The 23,046-nt window shown below is 37.6% G+C and overlaps 1 protein-coding gene across 2 annotated transcripts in view; it reads right to left on the bottom strand.

Annotated features, from left to right (window-relative positions):
- Positions 1–18,729: 18,729 nt before the first annotated feature.
- The window catches only part of FYB1 (FYN binding protein 1), a 174,248-nt gene continuing 169,931 nt past the window's right edge, over positions 18,730–23,046 (bottom strand). For both annotated transcript variants that reach the window (XR_011562440.1, XM_019983039.2), the window contains 2 exons: positions 23,000–23,031; positions 18,730–22,212 (listed from right to left, as the gene is read on the bottom strand). Coding sequence is in view for 1 of the 2 variants with exons in the window: in XM_019983039.2 (XP_019838598.2) it covers positions 22,190–22,212; positions 23,000–23,031 (55 nt within the window). In the remaining variant the exon portion in view is untranslated. The remainder of the gene's footprint in view (positions 22,213–22,999; positions 23,032–23,046) is intronic.

Below are 23,046 nucleotides of genomic sequence, written 5' to 3'. Positions count from 1 at the left end.
CTGAAGTGGGTTGCCATTTCCTTCTCCAGGGGATCTTCCCTACCCAGAGATCAAACCTGGGTCTCCCACGCTACAGGCAGACTCTTTACCATCTGAGCCACTAGGAAAGCCCAAGATTTAGAAGGAGATTAAGAAACAAAGTCAACTCAACATTCTCTCTTGCTTTTTGCCTGCTGACACCTTTCAAAATAAAACACAAATCTGTGGAAACAAAATAAAGAACAGCAGTCTCACTGAATGGAGGAAAGAAAGCTTAAAGTTCAGAAATAATGAAGCAATTGAAATTTGAGGGACAAAATACCAGGAAGGAGGGAGCCGTACAGAGTAGGAATTTCAGAAATCTGTACATGAATCCTTTTGATTATTTAGCTGAACTGAAAGCTGCATAACTATCGGTACTTTGTGAGACCTGGCAGAGAACAACTCCTGGGGACTCTGAACAAAACAGAGAAGATCCAGAGTTTGCAGCCTGGTGAAAGACAGTATGAGTTCCAACCAGGAAGTAGAGACTTTGGTGAACACCCTGAGCATTCAGTTAAGACTTCCCAAACGGCTATAATTTAGGGAAAGGAGTGAATGGAGAACCCCCAACACTTATAACTTAGGGAAAACCTGCACCAATCCTAAAATAAAGAATACTATAGATGCATCCAAACAAAACATAAAACCAAGTCTGAACAGGATCAAACTGATTTGCCAATATATTAGCTGATAACTAGGGGGAAAAAAATCACAAAGCCATTAAAAAGAAAACAATATCCCAGTTCTCAAACACATAGCTTTTACAATGTCCAACATACAATAAAAATTCTATTAGATGTGAAAAACCAGGAAAATATGGGTCATCATTAGAAAAAGAGTCAATTAAAACAGACACAGAAATAACACAGATATTGACACTAGTAGAATTTTATAAATACAGTTAAATATTTTACAGTTGGACATAATAAATAGACAGATAGGGACTTTGACTGAAGAAATGTATACTGTTAGAAAGAACCAAGTGAAAATTCTTGAAAGGAAAAATACAAAATTAAAAATTTAAAAATCCATTAAATGATGACACAATAGACACTAAAAAATGAAGGACCAATGAATCTGAAGAGAGAACAATAAAATGACTAGAGAAGAAAAAGACGAGAAAGAAAGATGAAAGAAGGAAGAACAAGTTTCTGTAATCCATGTTAAAAAAAAAAACAAGCACACAGCCTGAAACATATATAATTGGAGTCCCAAAAGAAGTAGAAAGAGATTGGGACAGAAAAACAATGTTTGAAGAAATAATGCTGAAATGTTCCAAACATTATGAAAACAAAAACACAGATCCAAGAAGCTGAAAGAATCAAAAGCAAAGAAAACCATTCCCAGATATATCATAGTCAACTTGTCAAAAATTGAAGAGAAGGACATCCCTGGTGGTTCAGAGGTTAAGAGTCCACCTGCCAATGCAGGGGACACGAGTCTGACTCCTGATTTGGGAAGAATCTACATTTCCCCCTGATTTAGGAAGAATCTGTGGGGCAGTTAAGCCCATGTGCCAGTCCTGAGCCCATGTGCTTCAGTTATTAAAGCCCACATGCCAAAGCCCACGCTCTGCAACAAGTGAAACCACTTCAGTGAGAAGCCCACACGCCTCAACTAGAGAGTAGCCCCCACTTGCTGCAATTAGAGAAAAGCCCGCAGGCAGCAACAAAGACCCAGTGCAGCCAAAGATAAAATAAACAAATTTTTAAAAAATTAGCAAAGACAGAAAGAGAAAAATCTTTGTTTGTGCCATGCAGCTTACAGGATTTTAATTCCCTGACCAGGGATTGAACCCTTAACCTTGGTAGTGAAAGTGCAGAATCCTTAACAACTGGACTGCCATGGAATTCCTAAGAAACAAGTCTTAAAAGCAGAGAAGAGAACCAAAAGCAAATTAACTACAAGCAATAACAATAAGAATTACTGTGACTTCTAGTCAGAAAAAATGTAAGCCAGGCAGAAAGAATATAAGATATCAAATAAATGACATCTTTAAAGTGAGAAAGGAAAGAAATGTCTACAGTCTAGAATTCTGTATCTAGTAAAATCAGTTTTTAAAAAATGAAATAGAGACATTTTAAGACTTTCAAAAATTTGAAAGAATTTTTCGTGAACAGACGTATTCTACAATAAATGTTGAAGGTAGTTCTGCAGACAAGAGAAATAATTCCAGATGGAAATTCAGATCTACATGAAGAGACAAAGAATGGAGACAACAATGGTTAATATATACGTAAATGCAAAAGATGCTTTTTAAAAGATAACTTCTTGTTTAAAGCAAAGGCAACAACAATGTACTGTGGGTTTAAATTATAGAAGTAAAATATATGATAAAACTGGACTGTTATAATGTTCTTGTAGTATGTATGAAATGGTGCAATATTAGTTCAAAGTACACAGTGATTAGTTAAGGTTGTATGTAATATAAATAGCTACATAGGTGATTTCTGTCCTTCCATGTCAATTATTATATTAAAAGTATGTAAATTATACACTTTCTGACTTTAAAACTTACTGCAAACCAACAGTAATTAAGGCAATGTAGACCTGGCATAAGGATAGATGAAAACAAGAGGCAAAAGCCAAAAGAACTGCAAGGATAAAGAGATAAATACACATTTGCAGTCAAAGACTTCAACTCTCCTTCATCAGTAATTAAGAGAACAAATACACAGAAAATCAGAATACACATTCTTTTTAATGCAACCAGAATAGATACAGAGAGCACAGTCTGGGCCACAAAACAAATTCTAAGAAATCTGAAAAATTGAAATCATATGAAACATGTTCTTGGACTATACAAAGTTAAACTGGAAACCAATAGCACAAAAAGGTCTAGAAAACTTCCAAATATTTAGAAATTAAACAGAAAAGAGTCAAAAAGTAAATTAAAATGTGTTTTGAATTAAATAAAAATGACAGCTTAGTATACCAAAATTTTTGCATGAAGCTAAAGCAGGGGAGTTAACAGTATTAAGTGCTTTTATTAAAAGAAAGATCTCAAATCAATTGTTTAAACTATTACCTTAAAAAACTAGAAAAAGAACAACAAATTAAAGCCAAAATGAGCAGAGGGCAATAAAAAAGTTAAGTGCAGAAATTAATGAGGACAGGAAAACAGAGAAAAACAATGAAATCAAAAGTCATTTCTTTGAAATAAATGAATGATAAACTTCTAGCCAGATTGATCAAGAAAAAAGAGAGAAGCTGCAAATTACAAATATCAAAAGTGAAAGATGGGACATCACTGTAGAACCTCCAGATATTAAAAGACTACAAAAGGAATATTAACAGCTTGATGCCAGCAAATTTGACAACTTAGATGAAAAATGGACCAGTTCCTTGAAAGATACAAAATACTAATGGTTATTCAAGAATCTCATTTATAGATATTAACAAAACGACTCTAAAGTTTATGAGGAAAGGCAAAAACACAGAATAGCCAAGACAATACTGAAGAAGAAAAACAATGTATATTTTTTGGCTGGGCCATACAGCTTCTAGGGTTTTAATTCCCCTACCAGGGATCACACTGGAGACCTTGGCAGTGAAAGTACCAAGTCTTAACCACTGGACCACCAGGGAATTCCCAAGACAGGATAATTTTATAGAGAAGGATAGATATAAATGAAATGAACAAAAATAAAAAGCTCAGATATAGTCATATCTTCAATTGATTTTTTTACAAAGTTGGGAAGACAATTAAATGTTGAAAGGATAGTCTTTACAACAAATGTGTTGAATAAATTGGATACCCACATACAAAATAATAAATTTTGATCTGCATTTCATGCTCTATGTAAAAATTAACTTTGAATGGATCATAAACCCAAATATAAAGCCTAAAACTACAAAACTTCTAAAAGAAAAGAGGAGAAAATCTTTGTAATCTTTGGTGAGGCAAGGATTTCTTACATGGGTTGCCAGAACATGGTCAATATGAGAGAAAAGCTGATAAATTGGATTTTATGAAAAAGAAGGATTTCTGCTCTTAGATAATTTTAAGAGAATAAAAAGATAAATGATAGACTTTGAGAAAATATTTTCTTTTTTAAAGTAGTGTATAATTAACAAATAAAAGGATTCCTAACATTGAGTTAATTAACACATTTCTCACCTCATAGATTTACCTTTTTTGTTATTGTTGAGAACACATCTACTCTTTTAATAAATTTCAATGACACAATACAGTATTATCAACTATAGTCATGTTATAGATTAGATCCTCAGAATTTATTCCTCTCGTAACTTAAAGTTTGTACCCTTTTACCAACCTCTCTTTATTTCCTCCACCTCCTGCCCCTGGCAACCACTAAACTGCTCTCTGATTCTGTAAGTTCAGTTTTTCAGAGTCCATATATAAATGAGATCATGCAGTATTTGTCTCTCTCTGTCTGTCTTATTTCACTTAGCATAATGCCCTCCAGTTTGACCCATACTGCAAACAGTAGGATTCTATTTCTATTTCTATTTTTTATTGACAGTGATGGTTATGTGACTGTATGTGTTTGTTAAACTTACAGGACTATATATTAAAAAGGTCAAACTTATCTGTATATAATTTTGACCTTTAAAAAATGGAAGTAAAAATTACCCCAAGATATAGAAAATATACAGAGTGTAGTATAAGCTCTAACATACTTTAAAAGGATTCTCAGAAAGAAGGAATTGAGATATTAGAGAAGATTCAATATTTGAAGAGATTAGGGTTTACATCTTTAGGAATTTATTAAAAATTCAAATTTACAAATACGGGAAGGATAAAGTATGGCAAGCAGGATAAATAAAAGAAAATCCACACCTGGACCTACATAGTGAAAGTGCAGAGCATCGAAGACAAAGAGTTCTTCAAGGCAGATGTAGAAGAAAAACAGATAACCTACAGGAATCCCCAGCAGAAATAATAGATGCCAGAGGAAATTTTCTTTAAAGTGGTAATAAATATGACTGCCAACCAAATGTCTGTACTAAAAAAAAAAAATCTATCTTTAAGGAATATAGAAAAACAAAGACATTTCTAGATAAACAACGGGAACATTCACCACCAACAGACTTGACCATAGGACTCTTCATTATAGGCATTTCAAGAAGAATAAAATGGTTCTGAAAAGATAGTCTAAGACACAAAAGAATGATGAGTAAAGAAATTAGTAACTCATGTAAACAAATGTAAACAAAAAGTTTGCTTCTGAAAATATTTTAATATTCGGGATTAAAAAGGAAAGAAAGAAAATACCGGACAATATTAGTTTGTTATGTAGGAGTGGAGATCTGAATTAATCTGTCCAAAAATGCTTATATTGTTCCAAGGGAGGGGATAAATAATTAACCAGCTTTAGACTTCTTGAAGTATGCTGAAAAAAATGCAAGTATAACAACCAAAAGAAGAACAACAGATTACAGAGTTTACACATGAGTGATATGGGATTATGGGGAATGAACTAACAAAAACAGCAAAGGAAGAAATAAATCGGTCTTCAAAAAAAAAGACAAGAAGGAGAACAGAGAAGCATAAGACAAAACGGAAACCTGGCAAACAGAAAATATAATGCAAGATTAAAAACACATCTAATTATATGTACACAGATGGAATGCTTTATCTGTATTTAATTGTAAATTGACCAGTTAAAAGTCAGAAATAGTTAAATTAATTCTAAAAATTCAATTGTGCTATTGCTATACACTAAAATTTTTTAAAAGTTTAAAATTGTACAGATGAAAAAAAAAGGAGTGGTTATATGAATATGAGAAAAAAATAGACTAAGTCAAAAAGCGTAATTAGTGGCCCAAGTTATCCCAACATAATGAAAAGAGGCTCGGTGATAAGGAAGATTTAAAATTATAAAAGCATATGTACTTAATAAAATAGTAACAATACAAAACAAAACAAAAATAGAAATAAATGAAGAAAACTTGCTGATCATTATAAGGGGAGAGTCCAAAATACTTCTTGAACTATTGTTAGTTTAGGCAGATTTCTTTCCTGATGATTGCTGTTAAAACTTGATTTTCCTGTAAGGAGTCTTATCAGAAAAAGCAAGCAGAGAACAGGAAGTAAGTAGGATTCCTTAGAAAAGAGCTTCAAAGAGGCGGTTTGCTCAGGCTTTCATTTACCTTCAGTACAGACACACAACTTGTCAGTCAGAAGAAGAGCCTTGGGACATGGCTTGGTCAACTTTAAAAACAAATGTCATGATCTGTGAGATTTCGTTTTTTCAAAAGAGGGAAAAATAATTACATGATTGGTGCCAGTTATTTTCAGATCCTATTTTAGGATTTTCCTGAAGATCACGCTAGACATTCATAAGAATTCTTTTGTGTAAGAAAGCAATTTGTTAAATAGAATAGCTCTTCCAGAGACTGAAGTGTCTATTTCTCCTCTACTACAGTACCCTCTTTCCAGATATACCTTGGAAACTGAGGTTACTTTGTCAGCATGAAATCAGAGAAATAGTTCTTTATTTTTTAATACTTTTACTTATTTTATTTTGGGCTGTGCTGGGTCTTCACTGCTGCTTGGGCTTTTCTCTAGTTGCAGCAAGCAGAGGCTCTTTCTAGCTGAGGTGCACGGGCTTCCCATTGTGGGGGCTTCTCTTGTTGCCGAGCCCGGGCTCTAGGGAATGTGGGCTTCAGTACTTGTGGTGTGGCTCCTAGGCTCTAGAGCACAGGCTCAATTGTTGTGGCCCAAGGGCTTAGTTGTTCCATGACATGTGGAATCTTCCCGGACCAGGGATCAAACACGTGTCCCCTGCATTGGCAGGCAAATTCTTTACCACTGAGCCACCAGGGACATCCAATGGTTGGATTTTTTGAGGACTATTTTAATACTTTAAGTTTTAACAAATTGTGTCTAATATTCCTCATTAACTTTTCTGACTTTTGTAAATTTCTAATTTGTATTTATGCTTTTATTAATTTTTTCCTTTAGTATTCCTACAAATGATAATTAATTCTTTTAATTTGCTACTATAATGGAGATTTTAAAAAATTATTATGGCTTCTTTTTAAATAATTTATTGATGCTGTTGAATTCTTTGGGCTTCCCTGGTAGCTCAACTGGTAAAGAATCCGCCTGCAATGTAGGAGAGCTGGATTCAATCACTGGGTTGGGAAGATCCCCTGGAGGACAGCATGGCAAACCACTCCAGTATTCTTGCCTGGAGAATCCCCGTGAACAGAGGAGCCTGGTGGGCTAAGTCCATGGGGTCGCAAAGAGCTGGACATGACTGAGCGACTAAGCACAGCACAGCACAGCACATTGAATTCTTTAAATTTTTTGTAAAAAGTGCTTTTGTAAAAAGAGTCTTGAAATTATCTGGTCAGAGAGGAAGCAAAGTTCAGCATGAATTTAGTGGAAATAAACATGAAGCCCTGGGAATGAGACTCACAACAGATATAAACGAGACCTTAGCATATGATGGAGAGTTGGTCTTGCATTTAGTGAAGACAGTTGAACCAGGCAAAAGTGGTCTGAAGGAGGAGCTTAATTGGGGTGGGGGAAGATTTACATTTCCAGATGGGTTCAAAGAATTAAAAAGGGAAAACAAAACTTTTAGAAGTATAGAATAGCTTCATGAACTGGTAATGATTAGAATTTCTAAAATAAGATGCACAAGGACCTCCTTGTGGTCCAGTGGCTGAGACTTTGTGCTCCCAATGCAGGGGGCTGGGGTTCAGTCCCTGGTCTGGAAACTATAGCCCACATCCAGAAACTAAAGATCTTGCATGCCACAGCTAAATATCCCATGTGATCCAACCAAGACTTGGTGCCACCAAATCAATCAATAAATATTAAAATGAAAAGAAAACCAATTGGAGATACCAAATGGAGATTTTTCTTGCGGAGGTCTCTATTCTTGTGGAAGATTGCCCATTCTAAGATTTTAAAAGTATCCCTCCTGGGTATAATGACAGACCCTCATATGTGCTCCCACAGAAACTGTCATGAATTTTCACAACAGCATTATTTATGATGCCCAAAACTGGGAATAATCAAACTTAGATGGCAGTTTAAAAACAGAACTATCTGTGGTTTGTTTATTCAAAGAATGATATACCTCTTCCAAACATAATGAGGAGTGACAAAAGCAGGTTGCAGATAAGTAAATACAGTATGATACTAGTTACGTCAAATTTTAACAAATAAAAAAAAAAGTTACTGATAAATTTTGAAAGATACATACATATGTAATGAAAGTACAAAGAAATACTTGGGAATGACGAACACCAAAATCAGGCACTGTTTTTTTCTGAGAAGGAAAGGAAGAAATAAAATGTGACTGGAGTGAAGCACACAGGGAGCTTTAAATATATTTACAATACTTTACTTAATGATAAAATTCGTTTTTAAAAGATGGCTGAGGGAGAAATAAAAAACTGTTATACCATTATTGTAAACGTAAGATTTAAATATTCAATGAAATTTATCTTTAGATACTAACAAAGGTTAGAGGAAATTTATGATGAACAAGAAAATACCATCAACATATAGTCACAGCTTAATTGTGCATAGAAGCCTTGCTCTGATTGCTTACCCACTTTATACCCTAGATGAAGTTTAAATGGTTTTAGCCTACTTGTGAAAACCAAATCTACTTTCAAAGGATAAACATTTATTATCTTTTGATAACAAAGATATTAAAAATAATTTGTTCTAAGTTCTAAAGGCAAATTTGAAGTGAAATTCTTCCCTTTTTTGGCCTAACAACAAATCTTAACCTCGTACAAATAGTTGAAACAAGTGTAGATACCTAAAATTGACTGCTTTGAAAGAAATGAATACTAGGCTGAATGTATAAATTTTGATATGTTTGCTAAAAAGTCTTTCACTATATATTTTCTTTTTTTTTCCTGAAGTTATTGTAGACTTGACACTTCATCTTCTTCAAGTTTACCTAACAATAATTACATTTATATTTCAGTCTTGTAAGTCTTTCTCTTGAAACTGGACACTGTACCTTCAGTTCAGTTCAGTCACTCAGTCATGTCTGACTCTTTGCGACCCCATGAATCGCAGCACGCCAGGCCTCCCTGTCCATCACCAACTCCTGGAGCTCACTCAGACTCACGTACATCAAGTCAGTGATGCCATCCAGCCATCTCATCCTCTGCCGTCCCCTTCTCCTCTTGCCCCCAATCCCTCCCAGCATCAGAGCCTTTTCCAATGAGTCAGCTCTTCGCATGAGGTGGCCAAAGTATTGGAGTTTCAGCTTTAGCATCAGTCCTTCCAAAGAACACCCAGGACTAATTTCCTTTAGAATGGACTAGTTGGATCTCCTTGCAGTCCAAGGGACTCTCAAGAGTCTTCTCCAACACCACAGTTCAAAAGCATCAATTCTTCGGTGCTCAGCTTTCTTCACAGTCCAACTCTCACATCCATACATGACCACTGGAAAAACCATAGCCTTGACTAGACAGACCTTTGTTGGCAAAGTAATGTCTCTGCTTTTGAATATGCTATCTAGGTTGGTCATAACTTTTCTTCCAAGGAGTAAGCGTCTTTTAATTTCATGGCTGCAGTCACCATCTGCAGTGATTTTGGAGCCCCCAAAAATAAAATCTGACACTGTTTCCACTGTTTCCCCATCTATTTGCCATGAAGTGATGGGACCGGATGCCATGATCTTTGTTTTCTGAATGTTGAGCTTTAAGCCAGCTTTTTCACTCTCCACTTTCACTTTCATCAAGAGGCTTTTTAGTTCCTCTTCACTTTCTGCCATCAGGGTGGTGTCATCTTCATATCTGAGGTTACTGATATTTCTCCCAGCAATCTTGATTCCAGCTTGTGCTTCTTCCAGTCCAGTGTTTCTCATGATGTACTCTGCATATAAGTTAAATAAGCAGGATGACAATATACAGCCTTGACGGACTCCTTTTCCTATTTGGAACCAGTCTGTTGTTCCATGTGCAGTTCTAGCTGTTGCTTCCTGACCTGCATATAGGTTTCTCAAGAGGCAGGTCAGGTGGTCTGGTATTCCCATCTCTTTCAGAATTTTACACAGTTTATTGTGATCCACATAGTCAAAGGCTTTGGCATAGTCAATAAAGCAGAAATAGACGTTTTTCTGGAACTCTCTTGCTTTTTCAGTGATCCAACTGATGTTAGCAATTTGCTCTCTGGTTCCTCTGCCTTTTCTAAAACCAGCTTGAACATCGGGAAGCTCATGGTTCATGTATTGCTGAAGCCTGGCTTGGAGAATTTTGAGCATTACTTTACTAACGTGTGAGATGAGTGCAATTGTGCGGTAGTTTGAGCATTCTTTGGCATTGCCTTTCTTTGGGATTGGAATGAAAACTGACCTTTTCCAGTCCTGTGGCCACTGCTGAGTTTTCCAAATTTGCTGGCATATTGAGTGCAGCACTTGCACAGCATCAACTTTCAGGATTTGAAATAGCTCATCTGGAAATCCATCACCTCCACTAGCTTTGTTTGTAGTGATGCTTTCTAAGGCCCACTTGACTTTACACTCCAGGATATCTGGCTCTAGGTCAGTGATCACACCATCATGATTATCTGGGTCGTGAAGATCTTTTTTGTACAGTTTTTCTCTGTATTCTTGCCACCTCTTCTTAGTATCTTCTGCTTCTGTTAGGTCCATACCATTTCTGTCCTTTATCGAGCCCATCTTTGCATGAAATGTTCCCTTGGTATCTCTAATTTTCTTGAAGAGATCTCTAGTCTTTCCCATTCTGTTGTTTTCCTCTATTTCTTTGCATTGATTGCTGAGGAAGGCTTTCTTATCTCTTCTTGCTATCTTTGGAACTCTGCATTCAGATGCTTGTATCTTTCCTTTTCTCCTTTGCTTTTTGCTTCTCTTCTTTTCACAGCTATTTGTAAGGCCTTCCCAGACAGCTATTTTGCTTTTTTGCATTACTTTTCCATGGGGATGGTCTTGATCCCTGTCTCCTGTACAATGTCATGAACCTCCATCCATAGTTCATCAGTCACTCTATCTATCAGATCTAGTCCCTTAAATCTATTTCTCACTTCCACTGTATAATCATAAGGGATTTGATTTAGGTCATACCTGAATGGTCTAGTGGTTTTCCCTACTTTCTTCAATTTACTCAATGCTAAATTTTCTGTTTGTCATCTGTTTTATAATGAAAAAGAACCAACAGTGTTTCTAGTTTCTGACTACTTTGTGCCCTAGTGATAGTTTTTATGTCTGCCTTCCTTCCATCTTTTAGTGTTCAGGAAACAGAGGGAGAAGTATGTATCAGATGCACATGGAAAGCAGGTTATCACAGTAACAAGAACTTGGGTGCAAAGTGCAAGCCTCAGTGGCCATGTAACTTGGGAAAAGCATGGATCATCTCTGAGCCTTGTTTCTTCTAGTTGAATGAGTCAGATATAGGACTGATGACAGGTTGATGATGTAGGTTAATAGGGTTGATGTAGGGTTTAAATGGGACAAAGCTCATAGCACTCAGTTCAGTCTAGCACATGGGAAACTTTCAATAAATGCTAATGAATGGTGATGATAATGACAATGCAGCATACATATACTGAAAAAGTTGGCTTAAGGTTCAACATTCAGAAAACTAAGATCATGGCAGGCAGTCCTATCACTTCATGGCAAATAGATGGGGAAACTGTAAACAGTGGCTGACTTTATTTTGGGGGCTCCAAAATCACTGAAGATGGTGATTGCAGCCATGAAATTAAAGGACGCTTACTCCTTGGAAGGAAAGTTATGACCAACCTAGACAGCATATTAAAAAAAGAGACATTACTTTGGCAACAAAAGTCCGTCTAGTCAAGCTATGGTTTTTCCAGTAGTCATATATGGATGTGAGAGTTGGACTATAAAGAAAGCCGAACGCAGAAGAATTGATGCTTTTGAACTGTGGTGTTGGAGAAAACTCTTGAGAGTCCCTTGGACTGCAAGAAGATCCAACCAGTCCATCCTAAAGGAGATCAGTCCTGGGTGTTCACTAGAAGGACTGATGTTGAAGCTGAAATCCCAATACTTTGGCCACTTCCTGTGAAGAGCTGACTCATTTGAAAAGACCCTGATGCTGGGAAACATTGAAGGCAGGAAGAGAAGGGGATGACAGGGGATGAGATGGCTGGATGGCATTACCGGCTCAATGGAAATGAGTTTGAGTAAACTCCGGGAGTTGGTGATGGACAGGGAGGCCTGGTGTGCTGCGGTTCATGGGGTCGCAAAGAATTGGACACGACTGAGCGACTGAACTGAACTGAAGTCAATTACATACATGCTGCTGCTGCTGCTAAGTCGCTTCAGTCATGTTCAACTCTGTGCAACCCCATAGACGGCAGCCCACCAGGCTCCCCTGTCCCTGGGATTCTCCAGGCAAGAACACTGGAGTGGGTTGCCATTTCCTTCTCCAATGCATGAAGGTGAAAAGTGAAAGTGAAGTCGCTCAGTCGTGTCTGACTCTTAGCGACACCATGGACTGTAGCCTACCTTATATGTAATTATCTCACTCTTTTTAACAGTGAGATTGGATGGCTTTACCATTTGGATGAATGTATAAAAGACATAGAATAATAATAAATAGGCTTATAATGAACATTCACCTTTAACTGCCTCTCAGCTTATTTACCCAGAGTACATTTGGTGGCAGATGATGCTGTTGTTGAACTGATTCAGGGTGCTGACAGGACCCTGACAGGCCAGGACAAACCCTTAATGATGTGAGGAGGGCTTGCTTTAGCATTTGGCTCATAAAATACACACTTTTGTATCCCTTCCAATTTGGTGAAAGAACCACTATTTCTGGAGAAAATTGATTTCTGATCTATTCTTGGTAAATTTTACTGGCAGGTACACCCATCCCTCAGCTACTTTAAGAAGTGACTGCTGTAAAAAGAATCCAATAATGCCATTTACATGGATGAAACTAGAGACGATCATACTAAGGTATGACGCAAACGAGCTTATCTACAAAAAAGAAACAGATTCACAGACAGAGAGAACAGACTTGTGGTGCCAGAGGGTGGGTCAGGGAAGGGCTGGACTCGGAGTTTAGGACTAGAAGATGCAAACTATTGTACATAGAATGGATAAACAGCAAGGTCCTCTTGTATAGGGAACTATACTCGATATCCTGCAAAAAACTATAGTGGAAAAAACATATAAAAAACGGAATCGCTTTGCTGTACACCAGAAACTAACACAACATTCTAAGTCAACTATACTTCAACAACAATGAAAAGAATTTGTAAGTGGCTGCTGAAGTTCACAGCCGTACCTCACTCCAGGGAGTCACCCTCAACCCGAAGGAACAATGTTCCCCTGAGATGCATTTGAGAATGAGATTGGGAGAGGAGGAAGCCTCTGGTAGCCAAAGACTGTTGACAGGGGAACACAAGCCCAGATCCCTTGCTTCAGCGAGGGATGAGCGCTGCTCCAGCGCTTCCCTGTGGCATCCAGCTGAGCCTGGGCTGCACCTGTATCCGTCCATGTCTTTGCCTGCCTTCTTTTCCTGCACTATCCTGTTTCCTTTTCCCTTACAGATTTCTCCTGGGAGATCTCCCTCAACAGAAACCTCACAGAAGAATTCCAGTCTCAAGTTCTGTTTCCAGAAGACCCAACTTAAGAAACCTTCCTAGTAAGTCTACCTTGATAGCCATGTTAGGAACAGGAGAGATTCTTGTCTTCTTTCTCTTCTAGACAAATGCACAAAAAACTTTATATGTCCTTGAACGGTTTGGGGTTTTGGTTTTCCAGTCCTGTATGTTTATTTAGTTCTTGGAGGTTAGTAACCGGCATAGCTTAGCATACCTCTTTTACACCTATGCATATTAAAGACGAGAAACCAAAAGAAAACTTTGGTCCCCTGAGGTGTCCGGGTGGCAACAGCATTTCAGTGCTTTTCTTAATGCAGCTTCTACCATTTAGGGTGAAACTCCGACAGGCATAGCATATTAAAGTACAACAACATGACTTTCATCATAACTTTAAAGTTTACTTTCAATAGTTCTGCTAGCAATATGATGGTGAGGGAAGCTTCAGTAGCTCATGGCATGTGTTTGTTAAATCATAAATTTGAAAGGGAAGAGAGAATTTACATGCCTGAATAAAATTCATCAACTTAAAGTTTTGGAAAAATATTAACAATATTTCAAAGATCTGTTTCCAAGAACTGAGATAAGAGGGTTGACATTGGTGGTCATAGAAAGTATTTCTTTGCTCACCTTTGTTTATAAGAATCTGACCACAAATGAAGAAAATAGCTTATATTAACAATTGAATATCATTCTCAGCTGGGCAAACCCCAAATCACAACTTTGACTAGATTTCCATTCCAGGACGTGGCATTTGCAGTATATCAGAGGCTAAGGAATTTGTATGCGGCAGCATTAGTTTTTATGATTGTATTCCAATTAGACCTCTCAGTGGCATTTGGTGTTAAAATGGAATCTGGCTGTAACAGACACTAAATAAATTTAGTTCAGCATTTACACAAAAGGACTCATTACTGGCAAGTTGGGTAGCTCTACAGTGGCCTGTGTTCCGTCTTGTTGATTTCCCATCATAAATGGCTGACATTGCAGATGGACCACATGGGTCAAATCTGGCCCATAATAATTTGGGATAATAATTAGGGTTAATTTGTTAGGTCTGAATAGTGCTTTTAAGAAAACTTGAATCAAAAGTAAAAAAAAAAAAAAAAAAAAACCCTAGGAAGTATATAAACCTTGACATCACTTCTTTTGAAAAATTGAAGACTGTTGACACCAGACTCACAATCCATGAGATTTGAGTCATATATCAGGAGCGCCCAGGTGAGGATCAGATGTTGCTGTTCAGTTGTTCAGTCATGTCCGAATCTTTGTTACCCCATGGACTGCAGCATGCCAGGCTTTGCGGTCCATCACCATCTCCTGGAGTTTGCTCAAACTCATGTCCATTGAGTTGGTGATGCCATCCAACTATCTCATCCTCTGTTGTCCCCTTCTCCTCCTGCCTTCAATTTATCTGACCATCAGGGTTTTTTTTTCCAGTGAGTCAGCTCTTTAAATCAGGTGGCCAAAGTATTGGAGCTTCAACTTCAGCATCAGTCCTTCCAGTTCAGGGTTGATTTCCTTTAGGCTTGACTGTTTTGATCTTGCAGTCCAAGGGACTCTCAAGAGTCTTCTCCAGCATTACAGTTCAAAGGCATCAATTCTTCAGTGCTTAGCCTTTTTTATTGTCCAGGTCTCACATCTGTACGTGACTAATGGAAAAACAATAACTTTGACTATACAGACCTTTGTAGGCAAAGTAATATCTCTGCTTTTTAATACACTGTCTAGCTTTTCTTCCACGGAGCAAGCATCTTTTAATTTCATGGCTGCAGTCACTGTCCACAGTGATTAAACTCAAATTGGGAAATTGGAGGAAAACAAAAAATGGATTGATTACACATGAGTGGACAGTGTGTGTATGTGGGGGAACCATAAAGCAAGGAGCAGTACCCTAGAACCAGTCATCTTAGGGAGTGACTACAGTCTTGGAGGAAGGAGAGGGAGAAACAGTGGAGCCAGGGAGGCAGCATGGTGGAGAAGCCTGTCTGGCAGAGCTGTGACTTCTCATGAAGGACACAACGAGCTTGTGGACAATGCCTCAGGGAGGAAACCACAGGAATAAATCGCTAAAGTTCACTCTCTTTCCCTCTGAGTGTCTGCTAGTGCTCCTCATGGGCTGAATGAAGCTACAAGTCGAGGGAGCAGCCCATAAAGGGTAGTCCTGAGGGACATAGAGCAGAATGGAGAAGATTGGAGCAGGGATCTGGATATCCAAGTAGGAGATACTCGGTATAATTAGCAACTCACCCCTGTAAACAGGGGATTCCCCTGTAGCTCAGTCAGGAAAGAATCTGCCTGCTATTCAGGAGACCCAGGTTCAGTTCCTGGGTGGGAAAGTTCCCCTGGAGAAGGAAATGGCAATCCACTCCAGTATTCTTGCCTTCAACCCACTCTGTTGCACATTCATTATTTTGCCAAATTTGCAGTTAAAGCTGAAGAGAATGGAGAATCCCATGGACAGAGGAGCCTGGCAGGCTATAGTCCATGGGGTCACAAGAGTCAGACATGACTTAGCAACTAAACCACCACCACCTGTGGACAGAGCTTATATTCCACTGTTTGCCACAGTCCCCACCATTCCTTATTGTCCTCATACCAAAGATAAGTATCAGTTGCCAGTGATCATCATGTTGACATCATGGTGTTTCTTACAAAATAGAACCATTTCTCTATGTCTCTATCAAAAGTGAGCAAGGAAAGATAGAAGAGCAAATTCTTCTAGAGAACTTAAAATATACAAATATCTATCTATACATTTCTTATCGAGAAATATTGCTAATGTGTTTAATATGTAAACAAAATACACATTTGTCTTTCATATATATACATGTACACATACATACCTTGGCTGCTTTACTCATGAGGTCAGGTTTCCTGTTCTTGGTAGCACTCTGATTTTTGTATTGGGAAATTATCTTCCCACCATTGAATATAGTCTTGGTTGAGAAGATGATTTTTGGTGACTTTCTTTAAATTGGGAGTCAAAGAAGTAAGAGCCTCCCTGCCCCCACCACGTAAGCAAGTACATGACTTAACCACAGTCAATGGATTTCTCTCTCTAGGGACTTTGATTCCATGAGTGAGTTATGCAAAGGCAACACTTAATTTATGTTGCTTGCAGCCAGGAACTCTGAATTTTTATCTAAACTCGAGTAGGAAAACCATTAACAAGTTGGTGTTTAAACATGACTTAAAAAAATTATTTAGTTAGTCATTTTTGGCTGCGGTGGGTCTTTGTTGCTGAGCACAGGCTTTCTCTAGTTACAGCGAGTGGGGGCTGCTCTCTAGATTCAATGCACAGGTTTTTCCTTGTGGTGGCTTCTGTCGTTGTGGAGTATGGGCTGTAGGCTGTAGGAGCTCAGTGGTTGTGGCACACAGGTTTAGTTGCTCTGTGGCAAGTAGGATCTTCCTGACCAAGGACTGAACCCTTGTCTGCTGCATTGCAATGCAGAGTCTGAACCACTGGACCATCAGGAAAGCCCCTTTTTGACATTTGGAAAACTCTTCTAATTCAATAAGTTGTGAAGACACTTACAGAGGAATTGTTTCATGTGGAAAACCTCCCAAAGATGAGAGGTACCTGTTGCACATTCATTATTTTGCCAAATTTGCAGTTAAAGCTGAAGACTGTGACTATGCCCTAGCCTACTCTAGGAGACCATACACAGAGCCTAATATTTTCCTTAGTTAAATAGAGTGAAAACTGTCACTGAATTGGAAAATAGACTTGTTGTTCAGTTGCTAAGTCATGTCCCACTCTTTGTGACCCCATAGACTGCAGCATACCAGGCTTCTCTGTCCTCCACTATCTCCTGGAGTTTGCTCAAATTCATGTTCATTGAGTAGGTGATGCTATCTAACCATCTCATATTATGCCTCATCCTAAAGAAACTGAAAGTGAAGTTAAATTGCTCAGTCGTGTCCAACTCTTTGTGATCCCATGGACTGTAGTCTACCAAGTTTTTCTGTCCATGGGATTTTCCAGGCAAGAGTACTGAAGTGGGTTGCCATTTCCTTCTCCAGGGGATCTTTCTGACCCAGAGATCGAACCCAGGTCTCCTGCATTACAGGCAGACGCTTTACCCTCTGAGCTACCAGGGAATCCTAAAGAAAGGTGAGCACCAAAGAATTGATGCTTTTGAATTGTGGTGCTAGAGAAAACTCTTGAGAGTCCTTTGGACTCAAGGAGATCAAACCAGTCAATCCTAAAGGAAATTAACCCTAAATATTCATTGGAAGAACTGATGCTGAAGCTCCAATACTTCGGCCACTTGAAGAGCTGACTCATTGGAAAGACTAGATGCTGGGAAAGATTGAGGGCAAAAGAAAATAGATGCTTCTATTATAAAAACCAGGATGACTACCTCCCTAGGTGTTTTCAGTTCAGTTCAGTTCAGTTCAGTCGCTCAGTCGTGTCCGACTCTTTGCGACCCCATGAATCGCAGCACGAGATACCAAATAAAAAAAGATGCCCACCCTGTAACCTGAAACTCAGATGTAGGAACTGGACCTGGTTGAGACATTAGATTTATTTATTATTATATTATTTGTGTTGAGACATTGGGTTTATTTATTATTATATTATTTGTATTTATTGTGTTAAATCTTGAGTGTTTCAATGTTACTTCCAAATTTGTTGGTGTTGTTTAGTTGCTAAGTCATGTCCGACTCTTTTGTTACCCCATGGACTGTATCCTGCCAGGCTCTTCTGTTCATGGGATTTCCCAGGCAAGAATACTGGGTTGGGTTGCTATTTCCTGTTTCAGGGAATCTTCTCAACCCAGGTATAGGAGTATAAAACAAGTAAGACAGATCTTTTGAGAAGTTCTGCTTAATGATGAGTCATTGGACATGAAAAGTGAAGGAGCAGAAGCAGAGAAACTTTTGGGTTTTGAGCTTGAGTGAATGGATGATTGATTTGTCAAGGAAATAGAACCTGTAGGAGGAATCATCAGTTGAAAAGGGAAAAGAGGATGAGTTCAGTTTTGAGTCACATGAGTTAGAGATACTTGTGGGATATCCACAGACCCTTGACTTGAGAGTAATTGTAGCAGAGACCAGACTGCGATAAGTCGAAGATTGAATATAACTTGAGAATGTAATAGAGGGTAAATAGGGGCCAGGGCTTCACATTAAATTCATATTTAGAGTCAATAAAAAATTGATTGAAACCAACAAGAATATATTGTATTGCACAGGGGATTGTACCAACTGTTTTATAATAATTATCAAATAATAATTTAATAACAGATTATATATATATGTATAACTGAATCACTTTGCAGTACATCTGCAACTAACACAACATTGTAAATCAAGCATACTTCAGTTAAAGAAAATTGATTGAAACATTTCTTCACCAGATATTCTGATTCAGTTGATCTGAGGAGGATGTGTATTTTTACAAACTCTCCAGTGCTACGGTGGTCAGTGCAGGTCTTCTGGAAAGCAAACACCAAGATGGAGTGAAAAATGCAGTAATATGGGAGAGCAGGGAGGGGTAAATACATGTGTCAGAGGAAATGGGAGGAAGGCAGGGAAGGCTGGAGGAATCAACAGGGAGCAAGGCAAGTCTGAACCCAGAAAGGGAGGAGGAAGAGATGGCTGGGGCAAAGCATCTCAGAGTGCCGTGATGGTAAGGAAGGGTTAGCCAGGCTGCTGGGGGGTTTTGTATCTTTCAGGAACACGCCTGCCACAGTCAATTGCTGGGTACATAGGAGCAGTCTGTCGGAAGGCTGGCATTGGCAGGACTGGGGCCTTTGGTTAATTAAGCTCTCTGTGGTTGGAGGTCCATGAGGCACATTTTCCTGGCTGCCACACATAATCTACTTTTTTTGGGGGGGAGGCCACATCTCATGTGAGGGTCTTTCTTTCTTGACCAGGGACAGAACCCAGGCCCCAAACATGGAAGCATAGAGACCTAACCACTAGACCACCAGGGAATTCCATATACCATACCACTGAAAGACAACAAGGTGAGGAAAAGAAGATAGAACAGACTGTAGTTAGAGGGGTATTTGGATGGTAGGCAAGATTTCCTGTTTTTCAAGCAGGAAAGACTTGAGTATGTCTGTAAGCCTAAAGGAGGGAATTTGCATATTGGGAGAAAAAGATAGAAAAGAGGAAATGTAGGAGGGAAAGAGGGATGGGGAAGAAGTGAGACAGGGAAGTTGAGAATGAAATAATTGTGAAAGAAGACTCCAGAGAAGGCAGGAAAACGTGAGATAACAGGTTGTGGCTTTGACTCTGAGTGGTGACATCTTATTTTCTGGGTTAGTGTCTGGATATGGACCAAGGCTTCACCTTGTAGGATATTCGAAGCTTTTGCACTTGGTTATCTCAATTTCTATCACAAAACAGGAGGTGGATATCAGGGACATCAGTGGTGGAAGGTTTGGTTTGAACTTGAGGTATCCCATCCTCTGAGGCCAAAGCCAAAAGAGGTAAGAATGGGCTCAAACACAGTCTTATTCAAGTTATGGGACAGAAAGCCTGCTAGCCTTGATGGCTCGATAAGTAGGAGGCAAAGTTATCTGTGAAGGTATTATTTATTTGTCACTCTTCTCACATGACAAAATTCCTCAGGTAAAACCAAAACAGAAATGATATTTAGTATATTAAAATTAATACTTCAGATATTTCCTTTATATGAAGGCAATTACCTATTACATAAATCTTTCACAGGCATGTATCTGTTTCTTTGTATATGAACCAAAATTCTAAAAGATTCTCCTGATATAATTTAGCATTTTTAAAACTGACTTTGTCTTGAGTTTATACTATTCTCAATCAGAAGAAAAAATTACTGGAAACATACTGTCAGTGTATTCTGTATATTTGTTACCTGATTTAACAATCAAAAACCACATTTGGATGATGTAATTTTATCTGATTTTAAAGTAAATTCATCACATGAGCAAATACTGTCTCCCTCTAGCAAAAATTAGACATCAAAATATTTCATAATTGGAAGGGGTCTTTTAAGATCAGTGTCTTCTAATCTGGGAGCCTCAGACTCCCAGAATGTATACATGGAATGATAGTAGTTGATGATCTATTTTTACATTTCAAAGTGCCTAATAGAAACCCCACTTAACCCATATGAAGACTTTGAATTCCTTTACAATTACTTGGAATTATTTTAATTCAGAGGGGCTACTCTTCAGAATCTCCAATGGGTGGGCCTTTGAAATATTAAAACATGGGTAATACATTAATCATTATTTCATCACCGAGTTTTAAAAATCAGGAAAAGCTTCTAAAGCACAGGGCTAGGGCAGAGGAGGATTATAGAAGTTAACTGATAGTGAAAACATTGGGAAAAACTGACTTAGTCCAATCTTGAAATTTGCAAATGAGATAACTATTAATAGGAGGAGGATTAATAATTTATCCAATATCACATCAAGGTTCATTAATAGCAGAGCCAGCATTAGGATTTGCTCAATTCATATGTTGTTTGTTTAGTCACTAAGTCCTGTCTGACTCTTTTGTGACCCCATGGGCTGGAGCCTGCCAGGCTCCTCTGTCTACGGGATTTTCTAGGCAGGAATACTGGAGTGGGTTGAAGTTGAAAAAGTTTCCTAATATACTTTTTTCTTGGGTGTTAGGTCTCTTCAGTTTGTGTCATGTTTAGTGTTCTTAGCATTTGGAACCCAAATGATTCACATTTTGTTTTGGGGTTGTCTTTGGTTGAGTACGTACTAATATGAAACACCCCAGCCCAAACGCTAAGATTTATTAATTTGTATCCCCTCTGTTGGCTAACTTTCCAGTAAAGTGGTTTAAAGTTTTTTCCATGGAGGTAATTGAAAAACAAAACCTTTAAAAGAGCCTTCATAGCAAAGAGGTGCATTAAAGGCTAGTTACTTTCAAACTTCATTCTTCATAATTTTAGGGTAGTCTTCATTCATATCCACTCTAGTTACAATAGAACTTTAAACAGAATTATACTGTTAGCATACAGTTCTACAAAAAGAAAACATTTTAGACTCTTCCACCGTTTTAATCTTAGGTGTGTATAGGAATTGCATACATTCTCATCAAATAATTAAAACATATTCACAATTAACAAATAGAGACAAACTTTATACAAAAGTTCCACTACTACTATCATTTTTAAAAACATTTAACCCACCAATAAGAGAGGAGACAGCCCTGCCTTTTAAAAGCTAGGTAATTTGAATGGAGAATATAAGATATGATCATTAGAAGTACAAACAATAGTTTTCCCTCTTAGGAAAAGCCTAAAAATTTCCTTCCTTATATTTTTTGTTGTTCTTTATATTTCTTTAGACAACACAGTCATTTCTTCTCAAGTGATTTTTTTAGGAAGAGTTGTCTTTTAATGGACTAAAAGAAGTGCCTTCATTGTAGCTGAGGCAGAACTGGGTTTTTAATATTTCTTACATCTTATAAATACAGTCTTCTAAGACGTTGATTAGGCAGAGCTATCGCTTTCCAAGTCCAAAATTTCAAGATGTATGAAAGTAATTGGAATTTTTTGAAAAAGTACTAAGTAGCTTTGTGCATTCATTTTCTATGATACTCGATAAGACAAGCCAATTAAAACCCAGACTTCACATTGATGTCAAATGAACATAGCAGAAGGACCAAAACTGAGAGCTAGTCATTGTCATAGATGCAACCTGAAAGAAGAAAACAAATTTAAATTAGTTACACAAAATGCATATTTTCTAAGTGTTCATACATTGGAAATGTAAATGATTCATACTGTCCTGGTTTAGGATTAAGAAAAAGTAGAATTGGCTCACTTTATGAAAAAGTAGTTAAATGGAAGGCCATATGTTTATTTAACACTCATTGCTTAGTATACTTTTCCAAACAAAGTTTCTGGACAAATCTATTCTCTACCAAAATGAGACTCAGGATTATTTAATCTGAAACTTTATTAAATATACTTTTTGAAAGTAATTCTGGATGAGGCTGAAAATACTAGGCATCAGTAAGAATCTTACATTTAAAAGGAGACTAAAAGGAACATTACACTATGCTTCATTTCAGGTGAGATTAAATTTTTAGATCGTAATTTAGAAGTGTTCAATGCTTAGATAATACTAACGAGTAATACATGTTATGAAATATGTACCTATTTACTGTCCAAGCATAAATATTTTTTGTGGGTAAAAGCAATCCTTATTAAGATTCATGGTATAATGAAAGATTCACTAAATATTTTTATTCTTTTATTTTTCAAAGGAAATAAAGAAGAGATTTTCTCTTGATTTCCAGTCATTTACAAAAATAAGTTTTTTTTTTCATTATACCAAGGTATTTACATTTCCTAACATTTTCAGATAATTCAAATTCTGATCAGATTGGAAGGCTCTTATTAATCCAGTAAGCTATTTCCAGTATTTGTAAGAACAGTAAATTCACCATTCTTCCCTGTGGTGAGGGCCACATGAGACTTACCATCAGCAATATCATCATAAATCTCTCCATCACTGTTAAGTAGAAAA

This window comes from Bos indicus, chromosome 20 (assembly GCF_029378745.1).
Source record: "Bos indicus isolate NIAB-ARS_2022 breed Sahiwal x Tharparkar chromosome 20, NIAB-ARS_B.indTharparkar_mat_pri_1.0, whole genome shotgun sequence".
Taxonomy (NCBI): Eukaryota; Metazoa; Chordata; class Mammalia; order Artiodactyla; family Bovidae; genus Bos; species Bos indicus.
This window is presented reverse-complemented; position numbering and strand designations above follow the sequence as displayed.